Source organism: Podospora pseudopauciseta, chromosome 6 (genome assembly GCF_035222475.1).
Source record: "Podospora pseudopauciseta strain CBS 411.78 chromosome 6, whole genome shotgun sequence".
NCBI classification, from domain to species: Eukaryota; Fungi; Ascomycota; class Sordariomycetes; order Sordariales; family Podosporaceae; genus Podospora; species Podospora pseudopauciseta.
This window is the reverse complement of record NC_085895.1, coordinates 4,209,802-4,237,719: the sequence shown is the minus strand read 5'-3', so window position 1 is coordinate 4,237,719 and position 27,918 is coordinate 4,209,802. Positions and strand designations below refer to the sequence as shown.

General features: G+C 53.0%; 9 protein-coding genes across 9 annotated transcripts; 5 read left to right on the top strand and 4 right to left on the bottom strand.

The window, feature by feature from the left end:
- Window positions 1-78: 78 nt before the first annotated feature.
- Window positions 79-1,578, top strand: QC763_610890 (uncharacterized protein; the record flags this gene model as incomplete). Its single annotated transcript, XM_062914913.1, has 3 exons — window positions 79-276; window positions 333-380; window positions 433-1,578. The coding sequence occupies 3 exons, from the start codon at window positions 79-81 to the stop codon at window positions 1,495-1,497; spliced, it is 1,311 nt and encodes a 436-aa protein (XP_062763685.1). The 3' UTR covers window positions 1,498-1,578.
- NEW1 ([NU+] prion formation protein 1) lies at window positions 1,500-5,497 on the bottom strand. Its single transcript, XM_062914912.1, has 2 exons — window positions 2,649-5,497; window positions 1,500-2,589 (listed from the first exon to the last, which is right to left on the bottom strand). Exons 1-2 carry the CDS (start codon window positions 5,237-5,239, stop codon window positions 1,839-1,841), a joined length of 3,342 nt encoding a protein of 1,113 aa, XP_062763684.1. The 5' UTR covers window positions 5,240-5,497; the 3' UTR covers window positions 1,500-1,838.
- A 6,483-nt stretch (window positions 5,498-11,980) lies between these two features.
- Window positions 11,981-13,148, bottom strand: QC763_610870 (uncharacterized protein; the record flags this gene model as incomplete). Its single annotated transcript, XM_062914911.1, has 3 exons — window positions 11,981-12,555; window positions 12,644-12,749; window positions 12,807-13,148. 3 exons carry the CDS (start codon window positions 13,146-13,148, stop codon window positions 11,981-11,983), a joined length of 1,023 nt encoding a protein of 340 aa, XP_062763683.1.
- Window positions 13,149-13,489: 341 nt separating this feature from the next.
- Window positions 13,490-13,809, top strand: QC763_0101460 (uncharacterized protein; the record flags this gene model as incomplete). Its single annotated transcript, XM_062906402.1, has 2 exons — window positions 13,490-13,655; window positions 13,737-13,809. Exons 1-2 carry the CDS (start codon window positions 13,501-13,503, stop codon window positions 13,807-13,809), a joined length of 228 nt encoding a protein of 75 aa, XP_062763682.1. The 5' UTR covers window positions 13,490-13,500.
- A 481-nt stretch (window positions 13,810-14,290) lies between these two features.
- Window positions 14,291-14,991, top strand: QC763_610860 (uncharacterized protein; the record flags this gene model as incomplete). Its single annotated transcript, XM_062914910.1, has 2 exons — window positions 14,291-14,762; window positions 14,817-14,991. The coding sequence occupies 2 exons, from the start codon at window positions 14,291-14,293 to the stop codon at window positions 14,825-14,827; spliced, it is 483 nt and encodes a 160-aa protein (XP_062763681.1). The 3' UTR covers window positions 14,828-14,991.
- Window positions 14,992-17,707: 2,716 nt separating this feature from the next.
- On the top strand, window positions 17,708-20,847 carry QC763_610850 (uncharacterized protein). Its single transcript, XM_062914909.1, has 4 exons — window positions 17,708-18,102; window positions 18,167-18,427; window positions 18,492-19,093; window positions 19,150-20,847. The coding sequence occupies exons 1-4, from the start codon at window positions 17,943-17,945 to the stop codon at window positions 20,527-20,529; spliced, it is 2,403 nt and encodes an 800-aa protein (XP_062763680.1). The 5' UTR covers window positions 17,708-17,942; the 3' UTR covers window positions 20,530-20,847.
- Window positions 20,848-22,627: 1,780 nt separating this feature from the next.
- On the bottom strand, window positions 22,628-22,948 carry QC763_610845 (uncharacterized protein; the record flags this gene model as incomplete). Its single annotated transcript, XM_062914908.1, has 1 exon — window positions 22,628-22,948. One exon carries the CDS (start codon window positions 22,946-22,948, stop codon window positions 22,628-22,630), a length of 321 nt encoding a protein of 106 aa, XP_062763679.1.
- A 2,172-nt stretch (window positions 22,949-25,120) lies between these two features.
- Window positions 25,121-27,854, top strand: QC763_610830 (uncharacterized protein; the record flags this gene model as incomplete). Its single annotated transcript, XM_062914906.1, has 3 exons — window positions 25,121-26,726; window positions 26,822-27,007; window positions 27,063-27,854. The coding sequence occupies exons 1-3, from the start codon at window positions 26,661-26,663 to the stop codon at window positions 27,852-27,854; spliced, it is 1,044 nt and encodes a 347-aa protein (XP_062763677.1). The 5' UTR covers window positions 25,121-26,660.
- On the bottom strand, window positions 25,370-26,345 carry QC763_610840 (uncharacterized protein; the record flags this gene model as incomplete). The annotated part of the gene is made up of 2 exons (XM_062914907.1): window positions 25,982-26,345; window positions 25,370-25,914 (listed from the first exon to the last, which is right to left on the bottom strand). Exons 1-2 carry the CDS (start codon window positions 26,067-26,069, stop codon window positions 25,370-25,372), a joined length of 633 nt encoding a protein of 210 aa, XP_062763678.1. The 5' UTR covers window positions 26,070-26,345.
- Window positions 27,855-27,918: the final 64 nt, after the last annotated feature.

Sequence of the window (27,918 nt, the reverse complement as noted above, 5' to 3'; positions counted from 1 at the left end):
AGATCACCGGAAGCTTCAAAAAGGCTGGGGGTGGGTAGACTCAAAAGACATCAAGTGCGCCTATAGACTTGTTTCGGGATGGTTCAGGTCTACACACTCCTCTTCATCATGCAGACAAGGTCAAGATCGGTGTGGAGGGCTTCAGCCACTCTACTCAGTGTACTAGCGATGCTACCATCGCCAATTATGGCTGAGACCAAACGGGCGGAGCCAAAGGCTTTGGGAGAGGTCCTCGCAGGCAATGAGGAGCTCTCGACATACTACAGTTTGATCAAGGTAAGGTAGCTTCCGGAACCCTCAGGGCTCGTTCATTCTGCTAATAGACTGTCTAGAAAAGCCCGGACATTCTTTTGCAGCTCCCTCACTCAGGCGGCGTGACTGTATGACCCCCTTACATGCCTTCTGTCGTACTTCAGCTGACATCCGCTACAGCTTATCGCCCCGTCGAACGAAGCCTTCAACAAGACCCAATCCTTAAACCTGGAAGACTCCAACCTTATCACCTCCCTCCTCCAATACCATATTCTCCCCCTCTCAGTCAACGTCTCCTCTCTCGAACCCGGACCTTCCTACCTCTTCCCCACCCTCCTCACCTCCTCCAACTACACAAACGTCACCGCAGGCCAAAACATCCTCCTCTCCCGCCAGCACGACGACACAACCGTCGTCACCTCTGGCCTCGGCACCCGCTCCACTTTCTTCGAGTCCCCCGATCAAGACATCCCCTTCACAGGCGGCTTCATCCAGATAGTCGACACCCTTCTCGTCCCCCCCTCCCGGCTAGAAATCACTGCCCGAGATGCCTACAAAGACCTCACCTCCTTTTTGGGGGCTCTCTACAAGTCCGGCCTATCGCCCGCCCTCTCGTCCCAAAAAGACATCACCATCCTCGCCCCCCGCAACGCCGCCTTCCAGTCCATCGCCTCCGCCCTCGACCCCCTGTCCAGGGAGGACCTCGCCACCGTCCTCAAGTACCACATCATCCCCGACAAAGTCCTCTCCTCCTCTGACCTGTCTGCCCTCGGCAACTCGACCGGTTCGTCGCTGGCAACGCTCCTCGGCGCCGACAGCAGGGCAAGCAAAGTCACCGTCTCCAGAGCAGGCAACAACATCTTCTTCAACTCGGCGCAGCTCCTCCAGTCGGATATCTTGCTTGCCAACGGGGTCATCCACATCATCGACAATGTCCTGAATCCGGATGAGTTCGCCGAGGTGCCCGACCTGGAAGCCAAATCCCAAACCCCCGTGTTCCAGGTCAGCAAGGGCGCCGAGACGCGCACGGGGACGAGGGTGCCGGCGCCGTTTACCACCTGGCTGCCCTGCACCACTGACTGTCCTGAGCCGACTGTGGACGCAAACACACAAAGGACGGCGACGACAACCGGGAGAAACGGAGTGAACAGCCAGACTAGCAGTGGAATGGGTGCCCAAGTGACGGCTCTAGCAGGCATCTTGGGCGCCGTGGGTGTGGGCGTGATTGGAATGGGGGTAATGTGATTCTGCACCTCAAATACTTTGTTCAGTGTCATATAAATAAATAATCACAAGTCGGAAATAATATACCACCATCAACACCTCATGAATTTATGCTTTATGTCTAGCGCCAAACGCCTCTATCTTCTCTGGTAACCCCCTCCCTTGAAGCCAAATTTTGAGCCCATCCCAAGTGCTAACTTGATCTAGAAAGGAAACCGCTCTACACTGCCCCTATGACCCTCTACGTTATAAACAGACCGACGCCATGCCATGCTCAGGTTACATATCGCTGATCGCTGAGTTTCCGCAGTATATAGAAAGCCATCCAAAAAAGCCAACCATCTTCATGCTTGTCATCGCCTTTAGTCGTCCGCCTCATCATCCGTATCAAGGGGCTTGGGGGTGCCCTTGGGACTGTTGAGCCAATCGATGTGCCTCAACCGGCGCCTGGCCTCACGTTCCTTGAGCTCTTTCTTGGTCATCTTCTTCTTCTTTCTCGCCCGGAACTTCAAGGCCTCGCCGGCATTGTCCTCGACACCGCTGTTGACGGCGCTGGGGGCGGCGCTGCTCAGGGCGGGTGTGTTAAGCCCGCTGGGAACAGCACTGGGGACCGCACTGGTGTTGGCACTGTCTTCGAACCGATCCAGCGCAATGGCATTGTTGCTGCGATGCGTGACCCGCCCGTTGTCAACGTGCCAAGTCTCGGAAGCCAGGGCTCCCACAAACTCTTCGTTGTGGGAAATCATCACCACGCCGCCCTTGAACTCGCGAATGGCAACAGCTAGGCCACCGAGGGAGTCACGGTCCAAGAAGTTAGTAGGCTCGTCAAGCACGAGCAAATGGGGGTTGTTCCACATGGCACCGGCAATGACAACCTTGACCTTTTGACCTCCGGAGAGCGAGCCAATCTCATTGTGGTTCGCAATCTCGGGATCAAGACCGAGATCCTCAAAGTGCTTGCTGATGACGGAAGGCTGGAGCTCACGGTAACCGAGACCTTCACGCGAAGCCTCGTGGTCGTCAAACTCCTGCACCAACTTGTCGAAGCCGAGCTCGAGCAAAGTCTCGCGAGAAAAGTGAGAGTTGTGCTTGGGCAGGAAGCCACGCCATTTGCTGTTGGTCGCATGTTAGCAAGAGTAGATCAAAGCAAGATTCGGGTTGGGCCTGGTTACATCTCGTATTGGAATGTCTTCTTGTATTTTTGGCGACCGACAAGGGCCTCGATCTGGCGAGGAGCCTTACCGCCACCAACCTCGACAAACTTGTCCATCTGCTCGCGATCCTGGTCGGACAGCGCACGGGTCTGCTTCATGTGCACTTCACGATCGTCACCATGGGCATAACGCCATTGAAGATACTGGTTGGGCGTCTTCTCGAGATGCATTTCGACGTGCTCGAGGGCGTGCTGCTTGATGTAACCGATACGAAGGTTGGGGTGCTTCTCCACCTTTCCAGTGGTGGGAATAACTTCACCGGTCAACAGCTTGATGAGGGTAGACTTGCCAGCACCGTTGGGGCCAATGATGGCAACACGCGACGACAGAGTCAGCTGGCAAGAAGCATCTGACAGGGATGGCTTGGGCGCCTTGGGGTATGTGTACGAGACGTTGGTCATGCGGATGATGGCGCGTGTGTTGGACTTGACACCACTCAGAATGCCGGGGGGAGGAAACTTGAACTGGACGAGCGAAGCAGACAGAGTGTAGTAGCTCTTGGCCTCGGGGCGGCGCTTGACAAAGGCAGCAAGATTGCCCTTGTAGTGGCCAAGCTTCTTGTTGGGCTCGTAGTGGTAGATATCGGTGGTGACCTCGTCCAGGAAGCCCGAGTCGTGAGACACGATCAAACTGGTGATGTCGGAGTGTGTCTTGAGGTAGTTCTCAAGCCACTTGATGTTGGCGACGTCCAAGTGATTGGTAGGTTCGTCGAGTAACAAAACATCGGCTCTTTGAAGCATGGCACGGGCAAGAGCCAGCTTCATCTTCCAACCACCAGAGAGAGACCCAACCTTTTGCGATTGCCTGCCCTCGGGGCCCGATGTGAAACCGAACTCCTCCAAGACGGTAACAATGCGCTCCTTTCCTTCCTTGGCGATGGTGGGATCCTTGGAAACAAACTCGAGAATGCTGATATCGGCATCCTCACCCTGGTTGTGTTCGACGTAGCAAGTGCGCAAAACATCTTGAGACGGGAAGCCCTCGAGCTTTCCATTGGCGATACTCTTCATCAGAGTCGACTTTCCAGCACCATTGCGACCACACAAGCCGTAACGATGACCCTTCAGGAGCCTAAGGTTCGTATGCGACAACAAAAGCATACCACCATAAGCCAGAGAGAAGTCGGCGTTGACAATCTCAATCTCACCGTCGTCTTCCTTTTCTGGAACACCGTACTTACGCGCATCCTCTTCCACATAGAACTTGTGAACGGCCTCGGCGACGGCATCGCTGGCTTCGGGCTTTCGCAACAGGTCCTTGAGGTAGGGCGCAATCTTCCTAGGGATGCGATCAAGGTGGCGGTGGTTGACGTCTTCGCAAACCATTGAGGAAATAAATGGAGCGGCCAGCTTGTAGAGGGCTTCGTCGCCATTTAGGCCGCCGTTCTTCTTGATTTCCTGGTCCAACACCTTGGCAACATCCTCAGCCGAAGTGCGCTCAATAATTGTCAAGGATGCCGAGTTGTCGTTACCCATAGCCTTGTCCATGACGGCCAACGCACGGGTGGCGATCTCACGAACCTCGGGGAGCGAGGCGCGGTTGACGACGCTCTTCACACCAGGCTGAAGCTTGGGGAGGAAAGTACGGGCCTCGATGGGGTCGTGGACGAGCTTGGTCAAGTTCTCGGTAATGACAACGGTCTGGCGGAGAACTTCTTGGGGAGTCGAGGGGTTGTTGAGAGAGCGCTCCAGGAAAGGAGTCAAAAGGGCGAGAACGGGAGAGGTGACGATGGCGACAAAGGTTGTCTGGGAGAGGGCGTGGATGGCCTTGTGCACCGCCTCAACAGATGGGTGATGCATGGTCTCGATCAGGAGAGGAATGCGAGATGCGACATCGTCATTGGAGAGAAGGGTCGTGATGGCCGTCATGGTCTTGAGAGCCTGCTTCTCGACCTCGGTCTTCATATCCAACATGCCATTCTCGGTGATGGGAATCAGAGTGGCAAGCTTGGAGCCCATGGCCTCGCGCATGATATCCTGCTCGGCGGCCTGCTCCTTGGTGCTGCCAATGGTGATCTGAGCCTTGTTGGCCATCTTCTCCATGATCTTGAAGGCGCCGACAACACCCTGCCACTTTCCACCGGCCTTCTTGATGTACTCGACGATGGCGGGCAGGAGGGCAGCGACCATGGCCTCGGGGCTCAGGTTGGCGAACAAGGCATCGATGCCATACTGAGCAGCCTCGCGGACAATGGCGCCCTTGTCGGCAAGGGCATCGAGAGCAATCTTGAGAAGGCCACCATCCTGGATGAGGAAAACAACCTCGGTAATGGGCGCAGCTGGGGGCAGCCGCTCAAACAGGGCACCAAGGAGGTTCTGGGCACCCTCGCGGCGGAAACCGCTCTTCTTGTCGATGGAAGCCTTCTTGATCTCGGAGATGATGTTGTAGTGGTGGAGGCCACGGAAACCCGTTGTGTTGATCAGGATGTCGCAGAGAGCGTAGCAGGCTTCGATCGATTGATTGGACGAAGAGGCGTTGAAGATGGTCTCGAGGATGGCTGCGACGTCTGCCACCGGGGGGGCAGCGCCGTTGATGGGAACGACAGTCATGGTGGTATGCAGATCGCTATTGCTGACTGAAATCCTGCAAGAGAACGCAAAGAGGGAGACGCAGGGCCAGACGGGGTCTCGGGGGAAACCTGCGCTGGAAATGCGCACTGCGGTCAGGCGCGAAGGGGGAACTATTCTCGACAAGAGTGAGGCGCAAGTCGGTGTAGAGATAAAAAGATTATGTGTGTCGCTGCAGACCCGAGAAAATGTCTTGCTCACCCCGCCACAACGTGCATTTTTTTGGGCGCAACCTGTGCTTATCGGCTCTTTATCTGGCCAAAACTCTCTGAAATTTTCTTATCGGCTGCTGAATCAGCCATCTTGAAGCATGGGCTGGGAGGGGGTACCGCTGAGCATCTGTCAAATGTGGGGCCCCGCCAAAGCAGTGAATGGCGGGGCAGGCAAGGCTCTCCCTTCCTGGCAATTGCCCTGAGCACTACAGATGTATCAGTCTTCTCAATCATTTACAGGACTTCGCTATCTTCGACCACAATCCATAACTAATCAAATACTTATATCTTATTCTTTGTTCACCTTGAGCGTGGCACTTAAACCACCACTCCGATGTTTCAGGGGCCTGAACCTTTCATTCGGGTCCGGGAAGAGCCGTCGCCACACCTTATAAACAGGACTCCAAGATGTGACCTTCGCATATTATTACCACATCATCTCGTAATTGCGAGCCCGGGTCCTGTCCAGCTCTGATCGTCTTGAGCCAGGTATGTATGCTCCATCTCACATCTTATCCAGGATGTTGCCAGCCACTAATTTAACTGAGGTGGGAACTCATATAATGAGGAGGGAGCTCTTTGTCTCTGCGCCATTATCCTTCATCCTTCATCTCATATTGTTCCCTTTATCTCTCTAGCGCCAAAGGCAGGCACCACGCCGAGCCCACGCATCGCACTGTCAAGCCAACGATTACCTGGCCGAAAGTTTCCCGCACCGCCCTCCTCCAAGTCGACCCGATATTCCTCTTAGACGCCGGCACCGGTCCCGTGCCTCGACAGTTACTTCAAAATTCAGCTGCCTAGAAACCTTTGGCTGCCAAGCTCACCGCTTGACTCGGAGGGCCGACAAGTTGGATGTGGCGTCGTGTACAAGAATTGTTGGTTCATCTTGACACAGAAACGAAGCAAAAACCCATGTTTTTTACATAGGGCTGTGCTGGCTTCCGGCCAACAGCGTTCAACAACAGCCTGCCGTGCGACCAGCCGGAAACATATCGACCCGTCCCGGAACGCGGCTCCTCGACCCCAAGTCATGTTGGGAAACGCTGGGAAACACAATCAACGAACCTCTTGGCATATCCGTTACAAGCAAGGGTGCTCACCTACGAAGCGCAGGTGCGGCACATCTCAGATCAACCCGACCCAACTCGGCGCAAGGCCCTTCCCGAACCAGACTGTCGGTAAATCCTTTTGACTTGTAACACAGCGACGATGTCATGGTGGACCAAGATGACTTCACTCATTCAGGCTTCCAAGTGATCAAGAAGCTTTGCAAAGTCAATTTGTCAGATTCGGACTTGATATCCGAGACCCATTTCCCAAAGCAGGAGGAAAAGGGCTCTCGTCTCCGCCCACTTCGGATCTTGGAACCTTCTACCTGGCGCCGTCCGGAGCCTCGGACATATCTCCTAGACAGCTTTTCACGCCAGAAAAACCAGCCAGCTACATGATGAACTGTTCCCGTAAGGCTGAACCCGCCTTCCACGACGCCATCGGACTTGAGTCCCGGTGTCCGCGCAGCTCCGGTAGCGCGGGTCACGTAACCGCGTCATCCGGCCGACACGTTTGCTGATGTCACAAGATGACAACGCTCGATTGAACAAACGTCTCTAGCTATGCACTAGAACGGCACATCAGAGACTGTTGGTTGCTAGTGAGTTCTACCAGGGGCGTTGCCTCCACCTCCACTCCCCTACACCACCTACCCGCGTCGCCTTAACTACTTACGTTAGTTGTGTAACCGCGGTTAGAATCCCTCCGATCCTCTTTGGGCCTTGATCATTGGCAAAAGCAAGAGATGGACCAAGGTCGTTTGATTTTCGTGGCATACTGTTGCTCAGTACGCGTCTTCTTGCTGGACGAAACAAGTTTGAGGGCGGTTGGGTTCTGTCCTACTTTGCTGCTCTCTACACATGTCGCCCTTGATAAGTCAAAAATTGCCCCCAAATATTCGCTGAATCAGTCCGTCATAGACATGGTGCCTGTACAATTAGTAGTCGTAGTCTAAATCCTTCTGTGCAACTACGATGGGGCCCTCCACATTTTGTGTGCTTTTAGTGCCTGGCAACACCAGACCCCCAACCAGGGTGATCACAACCGGCGAAAGTGATCATTGTTCCAAAGCAGAAAAACTGTTTTCATACGCTAAGTCGGGGTTACATAACAGTGTCCGGGTAGGAACCGGAATTTCTGCCCGTGAACCCTTGCCGCCGCCACCGACCAAGCTCTCGGAGCCGAGCAGGGTTCAGCACGGCAAACCGAGCGGTGCGAAGAGAAAGCCACCCCCATATGCTATACATACCTTAATCTGCCCGGTCTGCTTCTCTCACCTTGCTGACCTAGGTAACGACAAAATTTTGCAAACACCCAACCCTGTCCTAGACGACCCCCCGGCACCTGTGCCTTGATCTCACCTGCAGCAAAAGGATCACGAATCCGTAAATGTTGTCTAGATCCTTCTTGGGATGTGGCAGAATCGAGGCAGCTCCGTGGCATAATTGGCTTGATTTGGAAATGCCGCTGTTGGTTGTTGACTTTGGTGGCCGAAGCTCTTCGGCTGGCTGGTGCACAAGGTGGCACAGAGGAGCAGTTTACCCCTGAGCTCCAGACATCTCCTTGCCACCAACTCCCACAGCCGAAATTCTAGCCCAAAATGTATCGTGTAGTGAAATGATGTTGTGAAACGTGGCATAGGCCTATTCTAGACTATCGTAACTTCTAGTATTCTAAAAATGCATCGCTCAGACAAGAAGAGGAAAGGAAAGGAAAGTCTTGGTTATTGGTACAGAGAGGAAAAGAAGTGTAAAAAGCCAAAAGTGAAAAAAAGGAATGCCGTATGCTGTTGGGATACGAAGCTGCTCGTGAAGTGATCCCACAAACGTCACCAACAACCCAATCCCTCCATGTATCGTAGAAGGCATCGTCCGTAGGTATGTCCGAACGGTTTCGACCTCCGACGCACTGCATCATCAGTTCAGTTCCACTGCAAGTCAAATCTGACATGCATCATTAGCCACCCAGTCACGCCCGCTCTTCCCTCAACGGGCAAACCATCATATAGTAAAGGAAATAAAAAGACCAGAAAAAGGAAAGGAAACAAAAAAGACATGCAAAAGGGAAAAAAGACGTCATAAAATCATGAGTCCACCATCAGCACCCCCTTCCCCCTTCTACCCGTTTTCGCCTTCCGTCCCTTCTTCATACATCATTCGCTCACCGATAGAGCAGGTAGTAGTCCAGATCTCATGGTCCACCCATGCCGTAATAAGACCGCAGCTCCGAATCCGAAACCCCCTACGGCATTGCTTTATTCCCCCTCGCCTTCTGACTGCAGCGAGAGAAACGGAATGACCCAAGAAACATGTTGAAGATTGCTGTTGTAATCCATCATATGATACTGAATACCGTAGATAGCCGAGTAGGGGGACGGCAAAACAAGTAAAATCCTAGCTTTGAGTTAGCTGTCCAGTCCCGTGCCAACAGACGCTCTTGGTGTAACCTGCAGACTTTTGCCAACTCCTGTCTACGGAGTAGCAGGGGGAGTAGGTACGTTTGGCGCCGGAGTGATGGGCCCAGGCCGTGGGTTCCCCGACGGTGTGGGCGGGCGAGGATCGGCCATCCTGAACGGAGAGTCTGTCGCTGGAAAGAAGGGGGGAAGCGTGGGCGTGAAGCTGGGGTTGATGGTGAGTTGACCATGGGGAGGAGCACTCCTTCTCAGGGGCGAGATACTGTTCGCAGCACGGAGTTCCAAGAGAAAGATATCCCCCGATGCGAAGACAGGCATGTTGGCGGCTTTTGGGGGTGGGGGGGTATGAAGTCTGATATCGGGATGGAAAAATAGAGTAACAAGAATAACTAAGATGGTTATGTCGTGACCAAGTTACGGGGCCAACAAGATCGTGCAGGTATGTCAAATGGAGTATGTATAAAGCTGAGCTGAGATTTGAGGCTTTTGATGTCAGGAGCCAGTAATGATGATGATGATATACCGGTGAGAGTGACGAAGAGCTGCTTCAACACATCAACATCCTCAGGACAGAGGGAGCCCATGACTTCCTTATATACAAAAATACTGGCACCTTCACCCACAAGCTCTCGCTCCAAATCGCACACAGACGTAAGCATAGTATAGACGACAGGCGACGCGAAAACCCACGCCCGCTTGTGACACCTTGTTTGTGTAACAAGAACCGCCGCGGCTTTGTGTCGGACGAAGAGACTGTCTTGCGCTTAGGGCTGGCGTGTATATTGAAGGATTAGTTAGCAGAGGAGGGTATGTAAGGTGGTGTAACCAAGACCCAACGAGCACGAGACTCACCAAGTAGGCAAGTGGATATCGCGAGGGAGTGCCTCATGAACAAGGGAAAACTCTGAGGGTTGCCTGCCGTGGGAGTCACTGGACAACACGAAGAGCCTAACATAGACGGGGAGGGATCCGGCAGCAGGGGTGTCTTTCTTGGTTGGGACGGAGTTTGATGGCATACCAAGCCATGTTGGCGTTGACGACAGCAGAAGATCCGGAACCTTACTTGAGTGAAAGCCCAAGATTTGTATGTAGTTGTGGCACCAAAAAGAGGCTGTGAATTGCTTTGGTGGCTGCCTACCAGTCATGTGGGGGAAGAACCAATATCAAGTACCAGGTTAGCAATGGCTGTTGGAAGTCAGATGCCAGACGGATCAAATGCGGAGCTATCCGAACAATGCCATTCAGTGTTTTTTGCACAGCATCTCGCTGAGCAAGTCTACGGCAAGCCGTCGAAACAATGACGGAGACCACCCGCGGTATTATAGTGTAGGCTGTCTGGATGGCAATAGGCGGCAACTGCATACCACGCGCCTCGTCCCGTGCTTTGAAGCAATACATAGTGTGCAGCTACTGACTTGGTCATCGAGGTCTTGAAATTCGCCCGGATAATCTGAATCAATCGATCGTTGAGCGGCCTGCTCTGTGTTTCTTGAAGATGCCGCTAAAAACATTGGACGATCCGCAGCACGGCGGTCCGGCAATGACCAGGTACCTTACAGGATGCATGCTCGTGTACAGGGGCATGAAGACCGCCAGTGACCGCCCGTTTCCAGCTTCCTGGGTTCAAAACGCCAGCGTTGCATGGGACGGGATGCCACCAAACTCGGCGTGAGTTGGTTTATTGGAGCGTTCCCCCACAATAGCCAAATGCAGCATCAACTCCACATACGGCTGACTGGCGATCAGTAGAAAATCAGCTTGGCACTCGCAAAGAACTTTTGAACACTCGGCCAGCGAACTTTTGCAAAGCAGGCGTCTTTACGAACACTATCTGTGATGCCATCAAGCACCGGAACTCGTCGAGTAACCGAACAATGAGGACAAACGTGACAACACGAGCTCATCCTGCCAAGCTCGGTGGAATGAGGAGGACGGCGAAGGATGATACCCTATGGATGGTACGCTTACACAGCTCTTCGAAATAGCGAGATGGACACCAGAAAGCTACCTCGCAAATGTCGTCGTTCCCCGAGCTTTCTCGATCCAAAGACTTCCTTGTGGATGATTGCTGAGGACAATCCTGTTAGTGCTGTTGAAGGATGACGCAGTGCGACTTTCTCGTTGCCTGTGCTGGAGAAATGCCGCATTGTTCTTAAGTGTTGAAAATAGCATGATGCCACAGTTGGCTTGACGTTTCCTTTGCCATCTGTTTACTTTTGCGAGTCTGCCCCAGTCAGCACAGAGCCGGCACATGTGCGGCACCATAGAAATAATGGACTGGAGCTGTAGGAAGTGATTGCACGCTTGAGCCACAAAGACGTCGCAACACACCTGGTTGGCCAGCGCCTGAGGCTTCGCTCTGGAATGGTGAGATTGGGATACCGAGCACCCAGCAAAGAGCGAAGCGAGGTGAACACGGTCCATCAAGAGCGGGAGAGTTGCCATCTCAGGATTTTGCCAAATAGTCATCAAATCAGAGGCTCAGTTGCTTGGTAGTCGAACGCAAACCATACGTCCTGGTTGTGATTGGAGCAATAACGATGGGCCTATTCCTGGCCGTGGTGTCTATAGGAAGTCAAACAGGTACACAGGTGCGGGAACCGTTTAAAAAAATGGTGTTGCTGTTAGCTGTAGGACCCTCGCTTCCGCTACCAGGGAAATCAGAAGACACGGGGTCGTTTTTATCGGCCACACTATGGGCCAGATGCCTGGGGGCGAAAAACTTCCTGTACCGTCAGCCTCATTTGGGGGTTTCACCATCTGTAGAAAGACCTGATTGGCTGTTTGGGGACACCTTGTTCAATGAACATTTACCACAGAACAAGCCGGACACATTGCTGGTGGGAGCACTTACTTCGAAGCCGTACCCAATCGCCCTTCACAAAGATTGATGCCAGCTCTCACTCGTTCTTGACCTTGACCTGAAGTCGATTAGCTTGGTAAAGGAGATACATGACTAGAAACACAATGCCCATGTGATTCCTTTTTGTTCCTGTCCCCCCACTCCAATCGCCAAAATATTTTCTACAGCAATGAGTTGGAGCATCACCTCCCTCCACGGTCCCGATGGCGACTGGGGCTTCTGCTCCTACGGTCGTAACTATCATAGCTGTCGCGGCTAGCGCTTCTGCGATTATCCCTATCGTCGTCGCCGTCGTAGCGCCCACCGACATGGCGACTCCCTCGTCCTCCACCGCGGGCTGGTGGTGGAGTCCTAGATCGAGACCGGGATGAATACGAAGGGGATCTTTGCCTACGATTATGATTCCCTCCTGCCTGAACGGGTGACCGAGATCTCGACCTTGAGAGAGAACGGGGACGGTAGGTATCAGAACGGTTCCCATGACGACCTGGCCCAGATCCACGTCCATGACCCCCTCCCCGACCACCACCTATGTTGCCGCCAAAGGGTCTGGACTGATGAGGGGGCGGTATACGCGGGTTAATATTTGCTCCGCGGCGAGCTGTAGGGGGTGCAGGTGAGAGCTTGCGGCGGGGTAGCACGATGGAAACGTTGATGACGGCGCCATCTACAGTGGCCTCGTGCATGTGGGCAATGGCAGCCTCGGCGTCGGCTTCGTTGTAGAACAAAATGTAAGCTGTGCCACGGTTGGTTCCAACTGTAGATATATACACGTGCATGTCAGCGTCGACGAGTCCTCAAGGTGTGTGTGGCACAGCAGACGGTGGGGGCAGGTGACAACATACGCTGACGGTTGAGAGGCAGGTCCAAGTCCTCAATCTCGCCGTACTGGCCAAAGATCTCTCGAAGGTGGTCTTCGTTCACGTTCTTGGTGAGACGTTCGACAACAATCTGCAGAAAACGGTGTGTTAGTAACTTGGTTCTCGTAGGCGTGGGGGGCCGACCTGCCTTGGTGCTTCTGGCCTGGGGCGTGGGACTGCGAGTGCGACTTCTTGAGCGACTCCAGCTGCGATCGCGCGAGTAGCTTCGACTACGACTGCGGCTTCTGCTTCGACTGAGGCTACGGCTACGGCTATGGCTACGGGATAGGCTGCGACTGTAAGTCCGAGGTCTTCCGTTGCGCGGGGCCGGAGAGCGGGCTTGGGAGGTCCGGTCGTGTGTGTCGTAGCGATCCATGGCCTCGGAGGGGGTTCGCGATTGGGAACGATTGCGGGATTCGGGCCGGTAGTGATCGACTGGTTCGTCACGAGACACAGGGTCCCTGGATCTTGATCTTCTATCCGTATCCATATTCAGTGCCCGTGGTTGGTGGATGGTGGATGGTGGATGGTGGGGTGGCGCAGTTGGGTCAGGGTGGTGGGATTTGGGGAAGAAAGAAAAAAGACAGAGACGACCATGTTCACTCTCCCAAAACCGCGTGCGAGGCTTGACTGGCAGCGCGCAACAGTCCACCCGCCAAGTCTATGCCAAGCCGGGTCGGTACGTATCTGATTGGCGATAAGAATCTGCCCCACCGTCCTGGCCTTTGCGTCATCGCCCCACAAGGCAGTTTCCACTTGGCTCCCAGCTGTCCACCATCTCCCCAGACACTTCCCTGCATTTCTCAACATCACGTCAGCTTCAGCAGTCACCTCCACACACCATGTCACTTCACCCGGTTGTTCACTGGGCGTATCTCCGCAAAAAGAGGCCTCCCTTGGCACTGATGAACGGTTCTTGTTGCTCGAGGTCAGAGCCAGTCAAGACCAACAGTCGAGATAGCCTCGTATCAACCATTGCCCACAACGGTCAACTCCGGTGGGTCAATCTCTCAAGGACCTAGATATGATGGACCTCAGAATACACGTGTACAGCCCACTTACACTAGTGTACCGGTAGTTGTTCAGACTTAGACGACCCCTCTTCCTTCCTGATCAAGCTTGCGAGTAAAGCCAAGTTTACTCAAGCTTAATACCACCATCATCTCGGTTTTGGAAGAAGCTTTCATCCCTTCTTGCATGAAATGCTTGGTGTCAGTCGACCAATCACTATGCGGTTTCAGGTGGCACAATTACATCAACCAGAGTGACGGACACGGCATCTGGCCAAGCTTTCTGGACCCTGCATCCCTCCCACTCGGTTCTGGCCAGTGGAAAAGGGTCTCTGCCGTGCCTCGTCCGTCATGCCTCACGCCCCATTGGACGTGTGGGTGTCGATCCAGCCCATCCATCATTCTGCTTCTGACGTCACGTTCGTGATGGTCGGGCAAACACCAAAAGCAGGTTTGAAAAACATAACTGTGATGATCAGCAGTAGGTGGGCAAAAAAAAGTTCAAAAAGGCTGCTTGGTGTCGCTGGGGGATCTGCTCTCGGCCCGAGAACAATATTTTTCAGTGACAATCACAACCTGAACACAACCCGCACACCCCCAAACCAAATCATCAGATACCAACATGCCGTTCTTCTCTCGATCAGAGCCCGCCCAGCAGCCGGTACAACCGGCACCTCAGCCTGTCTACGAGGAGCAGCCCAAGAAACATGGCCTCTTCAGTCGCCACCGCTCCCCATCTCCCGCCCGTACTACCAGCACCAGCACTCGGCACACCAACTCGACCTACCAGACCTCTCCTGAGCGTGGCACCCGAAGCTCCAGCGGCAGTCGTGGTGGTCTTCTCCGTCGGTCCTTTGGCAACGGTTCCGCCAACGAGATGGATCCTAGCATCGTCGCTGCCCGTGAGAGGGTCATGAGTGCCGAGATGGCGGAGCGGGAGGCTGATCGTGCCCTCATGGCTGCCCGCGAGAGTGTCCGCGAGGCCCGCGAGCATGTCCGCAGACTGGAGCTCGAAGCTCAGGAGGAGGCCAGGCGGGCCAAGATCAAGCAACAGCAAGCCAAGGAGGTTTCTAAAAGAGGAAAGCAGCTTGGACGTAAGTATTTTATAGACTGCCACCTTGGTAGAATAACAGCTAACAAAGCGACAGGCTACGATTAGAGTCTCTGCTGAACGAACCTTTTTTACGTTTTCCTTTGTTACGGAGCGAACGGACATGGAGTTTAGAGGGCACTTGTACCAGCATAAGCCTTGTATTGGTAGATGTAGCATATATCTTTCAAGCGTTGTTTTCTTTTGGCGAATAAATTGTTTCTTGACTCCGTACGATACCTACTTTTTCGCACACTCCAAAACCCAGGCTTTTGACCATGACATATGAAATCCTAGTTGGCAATCCCCATCCAGCCAAAAACTTCCCTAAACACCTGTCAGACACACTAGATCGGCTCTACACTGTGTGTAAGGAAGACCCAGGCTGGCGTCGCCAATCTCTGACCGACTTGGCTTCAATGTTGGCATCTGGGGAAGGTGGTGCCCCGGGATATGTCAGGTCACGTTGAGTGTGCAGTGCAGTAGTCGGACTGATCCTCAAACGTTCTGTCTTAACGGTGGCACGGCTAGCACAAATTCCACCCAAATGTTTCTAGGCCTACGCTAGAGCTGATACAAAACGCTTGATACAGGCATTTGAGCCCTCCATTGGGCAGCCAGAGTCCGAGCTCGGATTTTGGAAGGGACATTGTGCCAATATTTTACACTAGCGATATGAAAGCCAGCATGATAATACCTAGTAGTTGTATTCTAACCGGAGTTAAAACATGATGTGTAACAAGGAAATTCATGAAAGAACAGCTACCGTAATGGTAAGCAGGGTGTTTGGCCCCGGTTTCCTGTCATACGAGTACGAAGGGACCTGGTCGGGTATATTGCAGTGAGCTGGCCAGTTACGGGCGAACTCTGCATAACTGGGATGCGTTTTGCAGTCAACATTAGCACCAATGCTACGTACTAAAATGATTGACACATATGGCAGTGCTAGCCTGGTCGAGGTTTCATCTTCTCAAGAGGTGTTGTTGTTTCATGATGAAATATGCACAAGTATATCTCCCGTACTGCGATGGTTCCAGAGACGAGACACCGACACATAGATATCTAATCGTTGCCAGCCCGCGGCGAAGGCCCGTGTACCTTTCTTACTTTATCGCACACTGCAGCAAAAGAGCAAAAAGTCCTGATTCTCGTGCAAATTTCCTAGCCAACCTAACATCAAGACATGACTCAGACCTCGGAAACGTCCCTAAAACAACCATCCAGCCGCCACCGCCGCCACGCATCCCATTCTGGCATGCAATACCAGCAGCCTGTCCCGGCGTTCCGGCAAAGCGTGCACCATTAGCGCCATACCCACACCCGCAGCTGTCCAAGTCACAGTCGGGGCAATCGTTGCCTGAATTTTTTCTTGTCGCCCTGCCTTTCCGGTGTATACCAACAGATGCGCTGTGGATATTGTCTCCGTTGGCCGTTATCAAGATCTCGCGATGGGCAGCCCCAGAAGGAGGGTTGGCGGTGGATGTAATAGTTGTAGTAGAATACGCTGCGCATATTGCGGGACAGTCACAGCCAGGACACTCTCTTTTCTCGTTCGGTACCATAATATTCGTAGCCTCGACGCCGGCTGATGAAGTGGGATGGCTCTGCTGGGCTGCGGTGATATGACTAAGTTGATCGTGACCAGGGACAATAGGCCTGCCGATGGCATCTTCAGGGCTCCTACCGGCGAGGTTTAACTCTGCGAATGACGCCAAAAGAACAAGTGAAGTTTGAAGGACTTGTTCGGCGAGCATTGTACAGCTTATTGCTGTTGATAACTGGACTTGAAAATGGGTATGATTTCCAGAGGCTACTCGAGAGACTGGCAGACAACGACGACTAAGAGGATCCTATATGCTGCAGCAATATCCACGTGTCTGGCCTCAAAAAGATCAGCTTGTTGGACCAAGTCTCTCATGGGCGTCCTGTAACAGTCACGAAACCACACAACCGTCAGCCAAGTGGTCTTCGTCCTCATCTTTTCTGGGCTTTGCTGATGGTCTCTGGGGAGCTGTTTGGCTACTTGAACTGCCAGCAGAGCTTTTGGCAAAGAAGCCGCGGATGGTTAACCCTGAGGGCCCAGTTGCAGCGGACTGTTGGGTGCGTTTGCTTGCTTCGGGCATGTTGACTGCTATGGAAACGGCGAGTGTTGGAGAGTGGTTTGAAGGGCCTTGCCTTTGGTATATCTTCAAGGAGACCAAAATGACCGGGTACTTCTTGCGTCCGATATACGTTGGCCATGTTCTTTGTTGTCCATGTGGTCGTTAATCTTGAGTGGGGCTCCGTAGCAAAACATGCCATGAGAGTGGGAGATGGCGACAAAGAAATGCGGCTCTTGGAAGATGGAAGCCGAACTGTAGCTCAATAATGTTAAGTAAAAGAAAAAGAAGAAAAAATGGAGATATCCGGGCCCCTGGACTTGACGACCACTCCGGGGGTTATTACAGGGAAGAAAGGATGGTGGCAGGTGGGACGAGGCGCTCCCAGCATTGATGTTAAGCGGCTCCAATGCAGGCTGACAATACTAACATATTTGGATACCATGCCCTGCTGGCCTTGTTAGTGCAACCGGAGGTTCAGACCAAAGCTTATCTAAGCCGGCTGGTGGCAGGTGCCCACTTTGAACCTCACCCGTTGCCCGCCTCCTTGCGCAATCTTTTGAGCATGCTGATCATCACAAGGCAAACCGGAGTTCCAGTGCCTCGAGCCTGCCGGGCTGTCTGCTGGTTTCGAGTCTTCCGGCTTTCCTTTCCAACAGCCCCGAGCTCAACTTGCTGTTAGGGATTGTCCTGTGTTCGTGATATTACCCTCTGATACATACGGAACTGAGGTGTGAAACAGAATTCCAAAGTTCTGTATCAAAGATGACGTCTCATGACATGGCTTCCCTCCCCATTCATAATCCAAGAGGAAGGTGCATGGCATGTCACCAGCACACTGGCCCCCCCACCCCCCCTCAGGAGTGTGTGCTCCTTCCTCGGTGCAAGCACTGTCAGGCATCAGGAAAAGTAAAGGCTTGTGCTCCTCCAGTTCCAACACCTCATCTCTGCAGACAAAGACACGACAAGACTCTCGGCCGCATAGCACTTGTTGTTTCCCCCGGTTGCTTCTTCGCTGCTCCACTCAGACATCGTTGCCTAGAGTGGTGTCTCTCTAACCACTTCATTCGTACGACACATCAACAATGAAGAGCATAAATCCCCTCTGGCTGCTTGCAGCTTCACTTGTCCGTGCTACCTTCTGGATGGAGGATCTGTCTCACCAGGGAATTGCCTCCTTCAACCCCGACAGAGGATACCAAGTTTTTCGAAATGTTCGTGACTTTGGTGCCAAAGGTGATGGAGGTAGGAGCCTAGAAGATGTTCAATGCCATCCATGATCCGGAACTTCAGGTTAACAATGCTTTAGTTACCGACGATACTGCTGCCATTAATGCCGCCATGAGTCACGGCAATCGCTGCGGTGGCTATGGTTGCATTGGAGCAACCACCAACCCGGCCATTGTTTACTTTCCGCCCGGAACCTACCTAATCTCCACCCCAATCGTCGGCCTCTTCTACACTCAGATGATTGGCGACCCCACTGATATGCCCGTCATAAAGGGCGGTTCCAACTTCACTCAGGATGGGAAGGCCTTGCTTGATGCCGATCCATATCTGAGCAATGGCAGTATGTGTGGCCTCTCTACGCCAGCTCCAGCCCAGCTTGAAGTTAACCTTGTTTTGTCTTGTAGAGCTCAATTTCATCTCTACCAACGTCTTCTTCCAACAGGTCCGCAACCTGGTGTTCGATACCACAGCCATACCGCACCAGACCTGGGCAGTCCATTGGCCGTCTGCCCAGGCTACTGTCATTCACAACTGTGTCTTCAGATTATCACCAAACTTTGAGGACGGACATACCGGAATTTATATGGAAGAGGGCAGCGGCGGCATGCTGACTGATCTTGTTTTTTACGGCGGACAGTACGGAGCCCAGTTTGGTAGCCAACAGTATACCGTACGCAACCTCACTTTTCACGGCTCGCAAACTGCCATCCTGCAAGTTTGGAACTGGGGATTTACGTACAAGTCTCTCAGTATCAATGACTGCGAGATTGGCCTCAACATGTCCTCTCCCGACGTAGGCTCTGTCACACTGCTGGACAGCTCGTTTACCAATGTCGATACTGCCATCATTGTGGGCAGACACAATAGCAGCGCTACTGGTCTTGGGTCACTGCTGATTCAAAATGTCAAGTACACCAACGTTCCCACGGTTATGAAGGATCTGAACGGAAACCAAGTTCTCGCCGGCAATGCTTCAGGAGCCCTCTTTGAGTGTGGCTATGCCAAGGTAAGAGCTATCAGATATTCTGTGATCAATCTCGCATTATGTTGACCTCAGATCAGGGAAACCTTTACGCTCCCGAAGGGCCATCTGCGTTTGAGGGACGTGATATTGCCTTTGACCAGCCTTCCGCCCTAAAACTCGGTGATCAGTACTACGAGAGGTCGAAGCCTCAATATGAGGGCTACCCTGCCGGTGCATTCGTGTCGGCCCGCAACCACTACGCTGTTGGAGACGGTGTGACTGATGACACAGTGGCTTTGAACTCGTTCTTTGACGTTGCGACCGAGCCGACAGTGGTTGGGTTTTTGGATGCGGGGTTTTACCGGGTGACTGACACCGTGTATATCCCAGCAGGTGCTCGAGTTGTCGGTGAGGGTCTTGCCGCCGTCATCATGGGCGCCGGCAAAAAGTTTTCCGACATCACCAATCCTCGTCCAGTGGTTCAGATCGGAAAGCCTGGTGAGCTTGGCTACGTCGAAATCAGCGATATCATTGTCTCGACACAGGGCCCAACAGCAGGCGCTATTGCCATCGAGTACAACTTGAACACCCCAATACTGGACGGGAATATCACCGTCGATACACCTCCATCGGGACTTTGGGATGTCCATGTTCGCATTGGCGGTTTCGGAGGCTCCAAGCTCCAGGTAGCAGAATGCCCCATCACTCCCAACATCACCAACGTCGTTGAGCCTGCCTGCATTGCTGGGTACATGAGCATGCACATCACGCCGAGTGCTGGCAATCTGTACATGGAAAATAACTGGATGTGGGTTGCTGATCACGATATTGAGGACTGGAACCAGACTCGGATCGATGTCTTTGCCGGCCGAGGGCTCTTGATCGAAGGGTCCAATATCTGGATGCTGGGCAATGCAGTTGAGCACCACACTCTTTACCAGTATCAGCTGGTCAACGCATCTAATCTGTGGATGGGTCAGATTCAAACAGAGACACCATATTACCAACCCAACCCACAGGCCCCTTACCCTTTCACACAGGTTAACACCACCCTGCACGACCCTGATTTCATGACCGATTGCCCAGGTTCGTCCCCCAGCACGGTTGAGCAACTGCCAGGTGACCCGCCGTGCGCCATGGCGTGGGCTATGCGCATCATTGGGTCCAAGAACATCACGGTGTTTGGTGCTGGCCTCTACAGCTTCTTCAACAACTACTGCACCAACTGCAGCACCAACCATGCGGGCGAAAACTGCCAGGCAAGAATCTTTTCGATTCAGGATGCTAACGGTACAGAAGTGGTCAACTCTACGACGGGTTTGCAGATGTACAACCTAAACACAATTGGGAGCGTGAGCATGCTCACCAACAAAGGGGAGGACATCGCGTTTTGGAACGAAACCATTGCAACATATGCCAGTACGATGGGGATCTTCAGGAACGATGGCAATGGCACAAATGTGTCGTCGACTTCTTGAGTTGTTTGTTTGTAGTTCTTATCATTGACACTGACAGGAGGTGTCTTAGGTATCATGTTGATCAGGGGAGGGATTTCTTGGGAGGATGAATGAAGAATCTCAGTGATGGGCTTTTGGAAGCACATAGCGCACCTGGGCTTAGCTAATTGTTAGAGTACCCAGTTACCTGGTAATCACTTATCACGATGGGCTTCTGTTCACTGAGGTGTGATTTAGAACAGTCAAGATCTTGCGGTGTCGCGTTGCCCAGAAAAGCAATCCTTATCAGATATTGGATCTCAGATCATCTCCCCCGGCCGTGGCCGTGACACCCCTGCCTCCGAACAATCTCGCTCGGATCGGACCGATCAGGAGTATCCGGCAGGTGACGGGGATTCCCCACAAATCTCCTCCGAAGCGGAAATTGCACACGGGGGGAGGGAAGCTCGGGCCAGCATCAGGGGGGGAAGATGGGACTGGCGATGGAGTCAACGAGCGGGGTGGGGAACGTGGCCCAGGTTCTGGACTTGTGTTTTAAAAGGCGAGCCAGGGCCTTCGCGGCAGGCAAGTGTGTGAAGAAGAAGCAAGATGAGACGAACGTGTGGATCGCGTTTTGGGGCTTTGTTCGAAACATTCCGATGAACTTCTTTGGTTTTGGTTTGGAGACTGGAATGCAAACACTTTGAAGGCACACCAAGGTGAGCTCGAAAAGAGGTCGTTCTAGGTGCGATGATCATTATGCGGGTGGGAAAAGCTTGAATAATGACAAATATCTTACCTTATCAGTTGTGCATAAAAGTCTTCCGAGATGAGTTGAGCGAAAATCTCTGATGTGCCGAGAGGTGACATCGCTGATGGGGAATGAAATGCGGCGACACGCTGGCAAAACCAAGGAGCGAGAGAAGTGGGCAAAAGTGAGGGCAAAAGTCAAGCTCTCAATACCACGTTGTAGGGCACACAAGATCTCACTGGTAAAGCGGCGAAGCTGGTCATGCTCAAAAAAGGAAAAAAAAAAGGGGTATCAATAACTTGTGCATGTATAGAAGGCTAAAAAGAAGTGTGTTCAAGAAAAGAAGAAAAGTGTTGTGTTTCCTCCAATCCATCTCTCTCTTTGTTTCTCCTCCCATATCATGCGCGCATGGTGTCTCTCCTCCATCCATTAGCATCGTCAAAATATGTGTGTTAGAAGATTTGCCGTACGCCAACAGATCCCGACCCCGGCCTTGAAACTTTTCCCTGCCTCCCGTCCCCCATATATGCAAAGTCAAAGATCCGATGTACTTCTCTTCACCACACACAAGTTTTGTTGGATGTGGAAGAAGTTGGTTGAAGGTTAAAAAAGAGGATAAAAGGTCCAGCCGGCAAACGTAACCAATCACCACCGAATCACACAAAGCAGCCAGTTGTTGCATCTCACTCAAGACCGAGACCTTCAAGAAGTGAAGTGGTAGGGGGTATTTGGGTATCTGGGTTGTGGTCGTAAAGAGTGCGTTTGGTCATATGCTGCGTAAAAGGCTTAAAAGAGGCGGGATCTGGCCTTGAACTAGGAAGAGCATCATGGCGCTGCGGTATCGGGTGGCGGCGGTGGCTAATAGTGCTGGAAGAACGAATAGAAGTGTTGGTAAAAAGTGGTCATGGTCCAAGTTTGTGAGGGTATCCCGGGGCCCAATATCGTCAAGCGCTTCTCGTCAAGTGACAAGAGAACGCGGCCCGGCCTGCCTGAACTCGAGAATCGAAGATTGTTGTAAAGTGTTGTTGTTGTTCGCAACAAGTGTCGAGGTTGTCAGACAAAAGAAAAGAATTAAGATTTAAAGAATAAGAAGGGTGCTGACAACCGTGGAGTAGTCGCGATTCCCAAGCCCGCTTTGGCGATGGGAGATTTTTTGTTGTAAAATGATTTGTTCTTGATGTCGTCAAAAATGGTCGTATGCTCATGAGAAGGTTGTCTGATGGTGATGAAGCTGACCGGGAAGGGGCCGAACCAAGAATATCGCGCCTCGCTCAGAGACAAAAGAAATGATTGGTAAGATGCTCGCATCGTAGAATCGGATTGATAGTGCCCAAATAGCTCCTCCCAGACCCCATCATCCATCAGAATGAAATTACCGCTGTTGCCTGCTTAGAGGAAAGCAACAACGACAATGCCGGCCATGGCGGCGGCGGCAACATTGGCGGCATTGAGAGCACCGGCAGCATTGTCCGGTGTGGGGTCGAGTGTCGGTCCTGATGTGGTGGTCGAGGCGGCAGGGTTGAAGGTGGTGCTGGCACCGGTTTGGAGGGCGGCAGTGGAGTTGTGCGAACCCGTGTGAGCGGCTTGGAGACGCTGGAGGGTGAGGGTCTCGGTGAGAGTCAGAGTCTTTGTCTTGGTGGTAGTGGACTCGCCCTCGGCAACGGCCATGAGAGGCAGGAGGAGGGCAGTGAAGAGCGCTGAGAGCTGCATTGTGAAGATGTTTGTAGATGTTTGTGGTGATCCGTCCGGCTCGGGCAAAAATCGTCCTTTTGTGTATCAATGTTTGCTTGTGTGTGCGGTACCAATGTACAGTGGTAGGTTGGCTAATCTGTTGGCAGAGTTGGAGATGGATAGATAGCAGAATGAATGAATTTAGACCACGTCGAGTGAGCAGGAGCAGCTTCCAAAAGATAGACTTTGCCAACGATGTCTGAGGTGAAGCGTGCGTGCGGTGCAGTGCAGCGAAAGAGTGAGGCTGGTGAGAGGGTGAAGAGAGGGCGAGGACGAAGGACAACGGCGGGAGAGCCCACGATATGTCTGGGGGACGGCAAATTGCGCCTGGCCTGCCAAGTGATTGGGACCGATAATAACAAAGGTACGTACCGCGGGCTTCCCCGCAAGGGGATTGGCGCCACGGACAATGTTGCAGCGGTACCTGCAGCAAGTCCACCACATCCAAGGCATCCCTGCTTGTCTCTCTGCTTGGTCGTCCGTCTCCCTCTGCTGAGAGCTGTCTCTCACCTTTTGCCGCCCGCTGGCTGGCTCCCGTCCTGGCCCTCGTTGCCAGGCCCCCTTCATCGGCCGACCCCGTCTCCCTCTGGCGGATAAAGTCGTCTTTCTCTCGTCATGGCCATGATGAGCACCCGCACGGCGCTCAAGGGCAAGAGCAGTTTCATGCACGAAATTGCAGGTCCAACTCCCGATCTCGCTCTGTCAGTGCGAACCCTACCTTGTCACGTTGGCCGCCATCCCCAAAAGGGCATGCATGCTGTGCCAGCAAAGCCGCTTCCTTTTTGGCATCCACGCATCGGATCGCATCATCCTGGCACCTGGACTCGACAGCCACACTTGGCCAGCAGTCTGTTTCGACTTCATCTGTCTGTCTTTGCCATCTTTTTGATTCCCGTCCAACAGCTCCCGAAATCAGGATCTTCTCGAGGAGGCAGCGGCAAAGTCTGGACCAATTCGAGGCGGCATAATGGACGTTGGTGAAATTTGTGCAATTTGCTTTCAAGAAGAGCGCCCCACCTCGGCGCGTGTTCTGATTGGTGTGCCTGACATGACGTGCCAACGGGAAGGGGTGAGCCGAGACCAACGCTTCTTTCCTTTCGAGAGCTGCCCGTGCGTTTTTCTGGGGAAAGATGGATCGCTCTTTTTTCGCACCATCTTTCGGCCCTGCTTTGCGACGATCCCAAGCAGAACAACGGATGGATGGTCCATGCGCAGGGAGTCACAAACAAAAAACAAAAAAAGTCAAAACTACAAAGGGCCAGTCTCACGATGTTTCCCCCTTCAGAGGGATGGTGGTCAATCCACCTATACTACTGCGTAAAACTAACCCAATTCCAAAACTGCGCCATTTTTTTCTTGTTTTGAAAGCAGTTGAGGCCCAACACCTGGCGTTCGAAAACTTTAACTATTGGTGCCATGTGGCATTTCCAAAAATCCTAATGCTGTGGATATCCGACCATCAGGCTGCCTTGCATGACTTGGAATTGTTTGACGACACATTCGAGTGACGCAATTTTGGGTCATGATGCGCAGACCAAACACTGACCCTCATTCTCCGAGGCAACGGGAGAGCATTCCAGCGCGGAGCTTCAAGCCCACCTCAGTGCTCGGTATATTATATCCCCCTCATAAGGTTCGGACCTGGTGCGTACACGAGCCCCGGTCTTTAACGACTGCGCTACCTGACTATGTCTGCTGCTCAGTGAAAATGGTGATGATGTCTTGATTCAAGTATCCGAGAGATGTACCAAGTAGGCCGGGTAGGTGACTGATCTAGCTAAACCATAACCCCGAAAGTGTTGCTATCTGTATTTCTTGGAAGCTAGTTTGGAGCTGTTGGTGTTCATCGCCCAAATCCCAGAACATAAATGACGCCTTGAAATGGCTGTTCATTGAGAGTTTCGACATTATTTTTCACCATCATTGAACCTCGCAGTCAGTATCTTTACGAGACCGACACAAACCGGCACCACCATGACGCCCGTCGACATTGCTCGACCATTCCAAGCCCGGCTTGAACCCGACTGAGACTGCTGCCACTTGCAAATGTTGTAACCTAGTGGCGGCAGGAGAGTATTCGATGCCATATATGCTTCGACAGTTGTACCATGTGCAATAAGTGTCTTGCACCATCGCGTGACTCGAGAAAATGCAGTAGAGCTGGCCCTCGCCACATCATTTGACAAAAAAAAAACCCTAGTCCACAGATCATGATCGTGTCCCCAAACGCATAACATATGGCCTCCGGGTATATCCCCCACCAATTTATGCCCACTTCAAGCCAAAACCCAAACAACGCCCATGTCATATTTCCCCCTTGCATATCCAATAACCGCCCAAAACGCCAATGTGATGATGCTGTTGAATCTCCCAGTGAATCTCTCCTGGCTTCTGCTACAATCAACTGGCCCACCTCACTCCAACCTCGACACAACTAACATGTCTGACCCGCGCCGAGTCCTCCTCCTCCGCATCCTCGTCCATCATTTCGATGTCGTCCACTGCCTGTACCGTCCTCGTCCTCGCAATCACAATCAAATCTCGTTCTCTCGTGAACGAGGCCCCCACCTCAACCGCCTTCTGAATTGCCCTCCCCGTCGCAATAAGCACGACATCATCCAGTGCATCTGATATTGGCCCAGTTTGGTCTGATCTCCCATTCTTCGCACCCAGAGCGGCAACACGTGCTGCCAAGGGCAGACCTTTCGTTGTTCCCTGTTGGTTATTTCGGGCGCTCTCCAGTGCCTTTCGTACGCGTTTTACAAGTGACATGTGGGAGGCCGAAGAGGCCACCTTGATGATCTGGGTGCGATTCGCGCGAGGAGGGGGCAGGTAGCCATCAATGTCGGGTGTCGTCTGGTTTTGGAAATTGACAGAGGATGCGGCCGACTTCAAGGTGCCCCGGTGAGGAGGGAGGGGAAGGGGGCGTTTGCGGATTCGAGAGCCTGCATACCCCAAAAGTGTTAGCGGAGTGGGCCAGATTTGCGGTCGCTCTAGGTGAGGGTAACGAACCATCTGGAATGGGTGGGAGCTTGTTTTCGGGTTTGTTTGGCAGCGTAGTTGGTGCACCCACAGGCTGCTGTGTCGTTGGAGAGGCCATGGCACTGCGACTGGAGAAGCTGGTGCGTCGCCGGGTGTATGATAGTCGCAAAAGAGAGATCGCCGTTGACTAGATGGGGGGAATGGCTTCTTGGATGGATATGAGATGCGGCCTGTGGGTGCAAGAGTTGAAAAAACAGTATCTCTGTATGATGAGGGCTTGGAAACTGTCACAGAGGCTCTGCCGGTGTAGTTTGTGCCGGCTATGCAAAGTGTAGAGAGTGAGTCCTGTCGTCAGAGGTCGGCGTAGTTGATGGAAGATGGTGTCAAAAGTTCAAAGCCGTTAGTGGGACCGTCAAGCCCAGAACTGGGCGGGCCAAGGCTGAAGAGCCCCACTGGAGCTTTGACCGCCTGCCGTATTTGCTGGCTAACATGGAGCTCCCCGCCAACAATTGCGACAGCGTCTCAGACAGTAGCGTCATACCACTTCCGCTTCCAACGGTTTTGTTCTCTTTTGCATGCATATGATATCCATAATCCAGGCACACCATCATTGTTGCTGACAGTCACCACACAACCGACAGAGTCTCAATCGTAATATGGATGCCTACATCCCGAATCAAACATCACGATAGCCCGGGACGCGTAAACCATGTCTGTCGAAATCTGGCCTCGAATTGCGCCAGAAGAACTTAAGGTCGCCATTAGGGAATCTGAAGTACGTCGCTGACTTCGAGCAGGAGCACAATGGCTGAGACGCTTTTGGAATCTTGGGTCGTGGTTAGACTTCCACTTACACCACGGCAAACACAGGAACGCGAACTCGGCTGGCTTGTTCAAGAGCTCCACGAAACCCTCACCAACCTCAAGCATGGCCTCGAAGATTGCTATGCGCTCCTTGCGCCCATCGATCCCGGATCTACTCTGGTGTTGAGCACCCCTCGAAATGAGATAGTAAAGGGCACCATCACCCGTGTCGGAACGCGCATTGTCAAGGGGGTTTGTTGTTCCCGATCTCCTGTGTCGCTGATATTCCCTAACGTTTGTGAAATAGACCATCCACCTTCGTCTGCGCACCCTTCCTCAGCAAACGATAAGCATCAATCCCAACCATCCCATACACCTCGGCCCGCTTACTACCCTCCACACTTTGCTTACCCACTCGATCGACCTCCTCAACTTGACCCTCAGTTACTCGTACCCAACCGAGTCCTCGCCAACCTTGGACAAGAATACATCCTCCCCCCAGTTTCTGTCGGCCCAGCTGCGCCTCCTCTCGCAGTCCTTTACAGAGTCCCTCGCCATTCTCAAAGGGCCGCCTCTTCTCAACTCGGATCCCTCTTGGACCTCTCGCTCCGCAGCGCCCTCCCACTTCATCCCGCCCTTGACCATCCCCTCCAACAGCTCGCACAACCAGTCCTCCCATCCTTGCCTGTCCTTCCACCTCACCATTCAGGACTCAAGTCTGGTCCTCTGGCTCCGAACCCTCGAACCCGCCCACGCCCCTGTACACTTTAGCACTAAGCTTGCCCTCGCCATTGGCACCGCCCGCCGTCTCGAACACGACGAAGCCGAGCGGGTTTTCGGGTACTGCTGCACAGGTGGCGACTCGACTGGGCTACCGCACATTCACAATAGCAACCACGATCCAAACATTCCCTTGGCGCCGGTGCTCTCAGGCACCCGAAGAAAAGAGGTCGAGGTGTATGTGAGGGAAAAGGTCAGGGTCGAGAGTGCGGATCCCAGTCTCATGAGTTTGACAGCCAAGCTCACGGCTCTGACGCATACGCTGAGCTTGGCGAGGAGGAATCTGGCAGCTGTCATGGGGGAGGAAATGGAGGATTAGGCATCGTCTTATCCTCGTAGTCATCGCGGGTCGAGCGTCACTGGGGGTGGCCACTAGTACACGG

What these genes read in the sequence shown, in the direction of transcription:
- QC763_610850 (XM_062914909.1), top strand. Translation starts at nt 17,943, where the DNA reads ATGAAGAGCATAAATCCCCTCTGGCTGCTTGCAGCTTCACTTGTCCGT. An exon ending in TGGTGCCAAAGGTGATGGAG is followed by an intron (nt 18,103 to 18,166) that starts GTAGGAGCCTAG and finishes ACAATGCTTTAG; the next exon opens with TTACCGACGATACTGCTGCC. An exon ending in TTGAGTGTGGCTATGCCAAG is followed by an intron (nt 19,094 to 19,149) that starts GTAAGAGCTATC and finishes ACCTCAGATCAG; the next exon opens with GGAAACCTTTACGCTCCCGA.
- NEW1 (XM_062914912.1), bottom strand. Translation starts at nt 5,239, where the DNA reads ATGACTGTCGTTCCCATCAACGGCGCTGCCCCCCCGGTGGCAGACGTC. An exon ending in AAGACATTCCAATACGAGAT is followed by an intron (nt 2,590 to 2,648) that starts GTAACCAGGCCC and finishes TGCGACCAACAG; the next exon opens with CAAATGGCGTGGCTTCCTGC.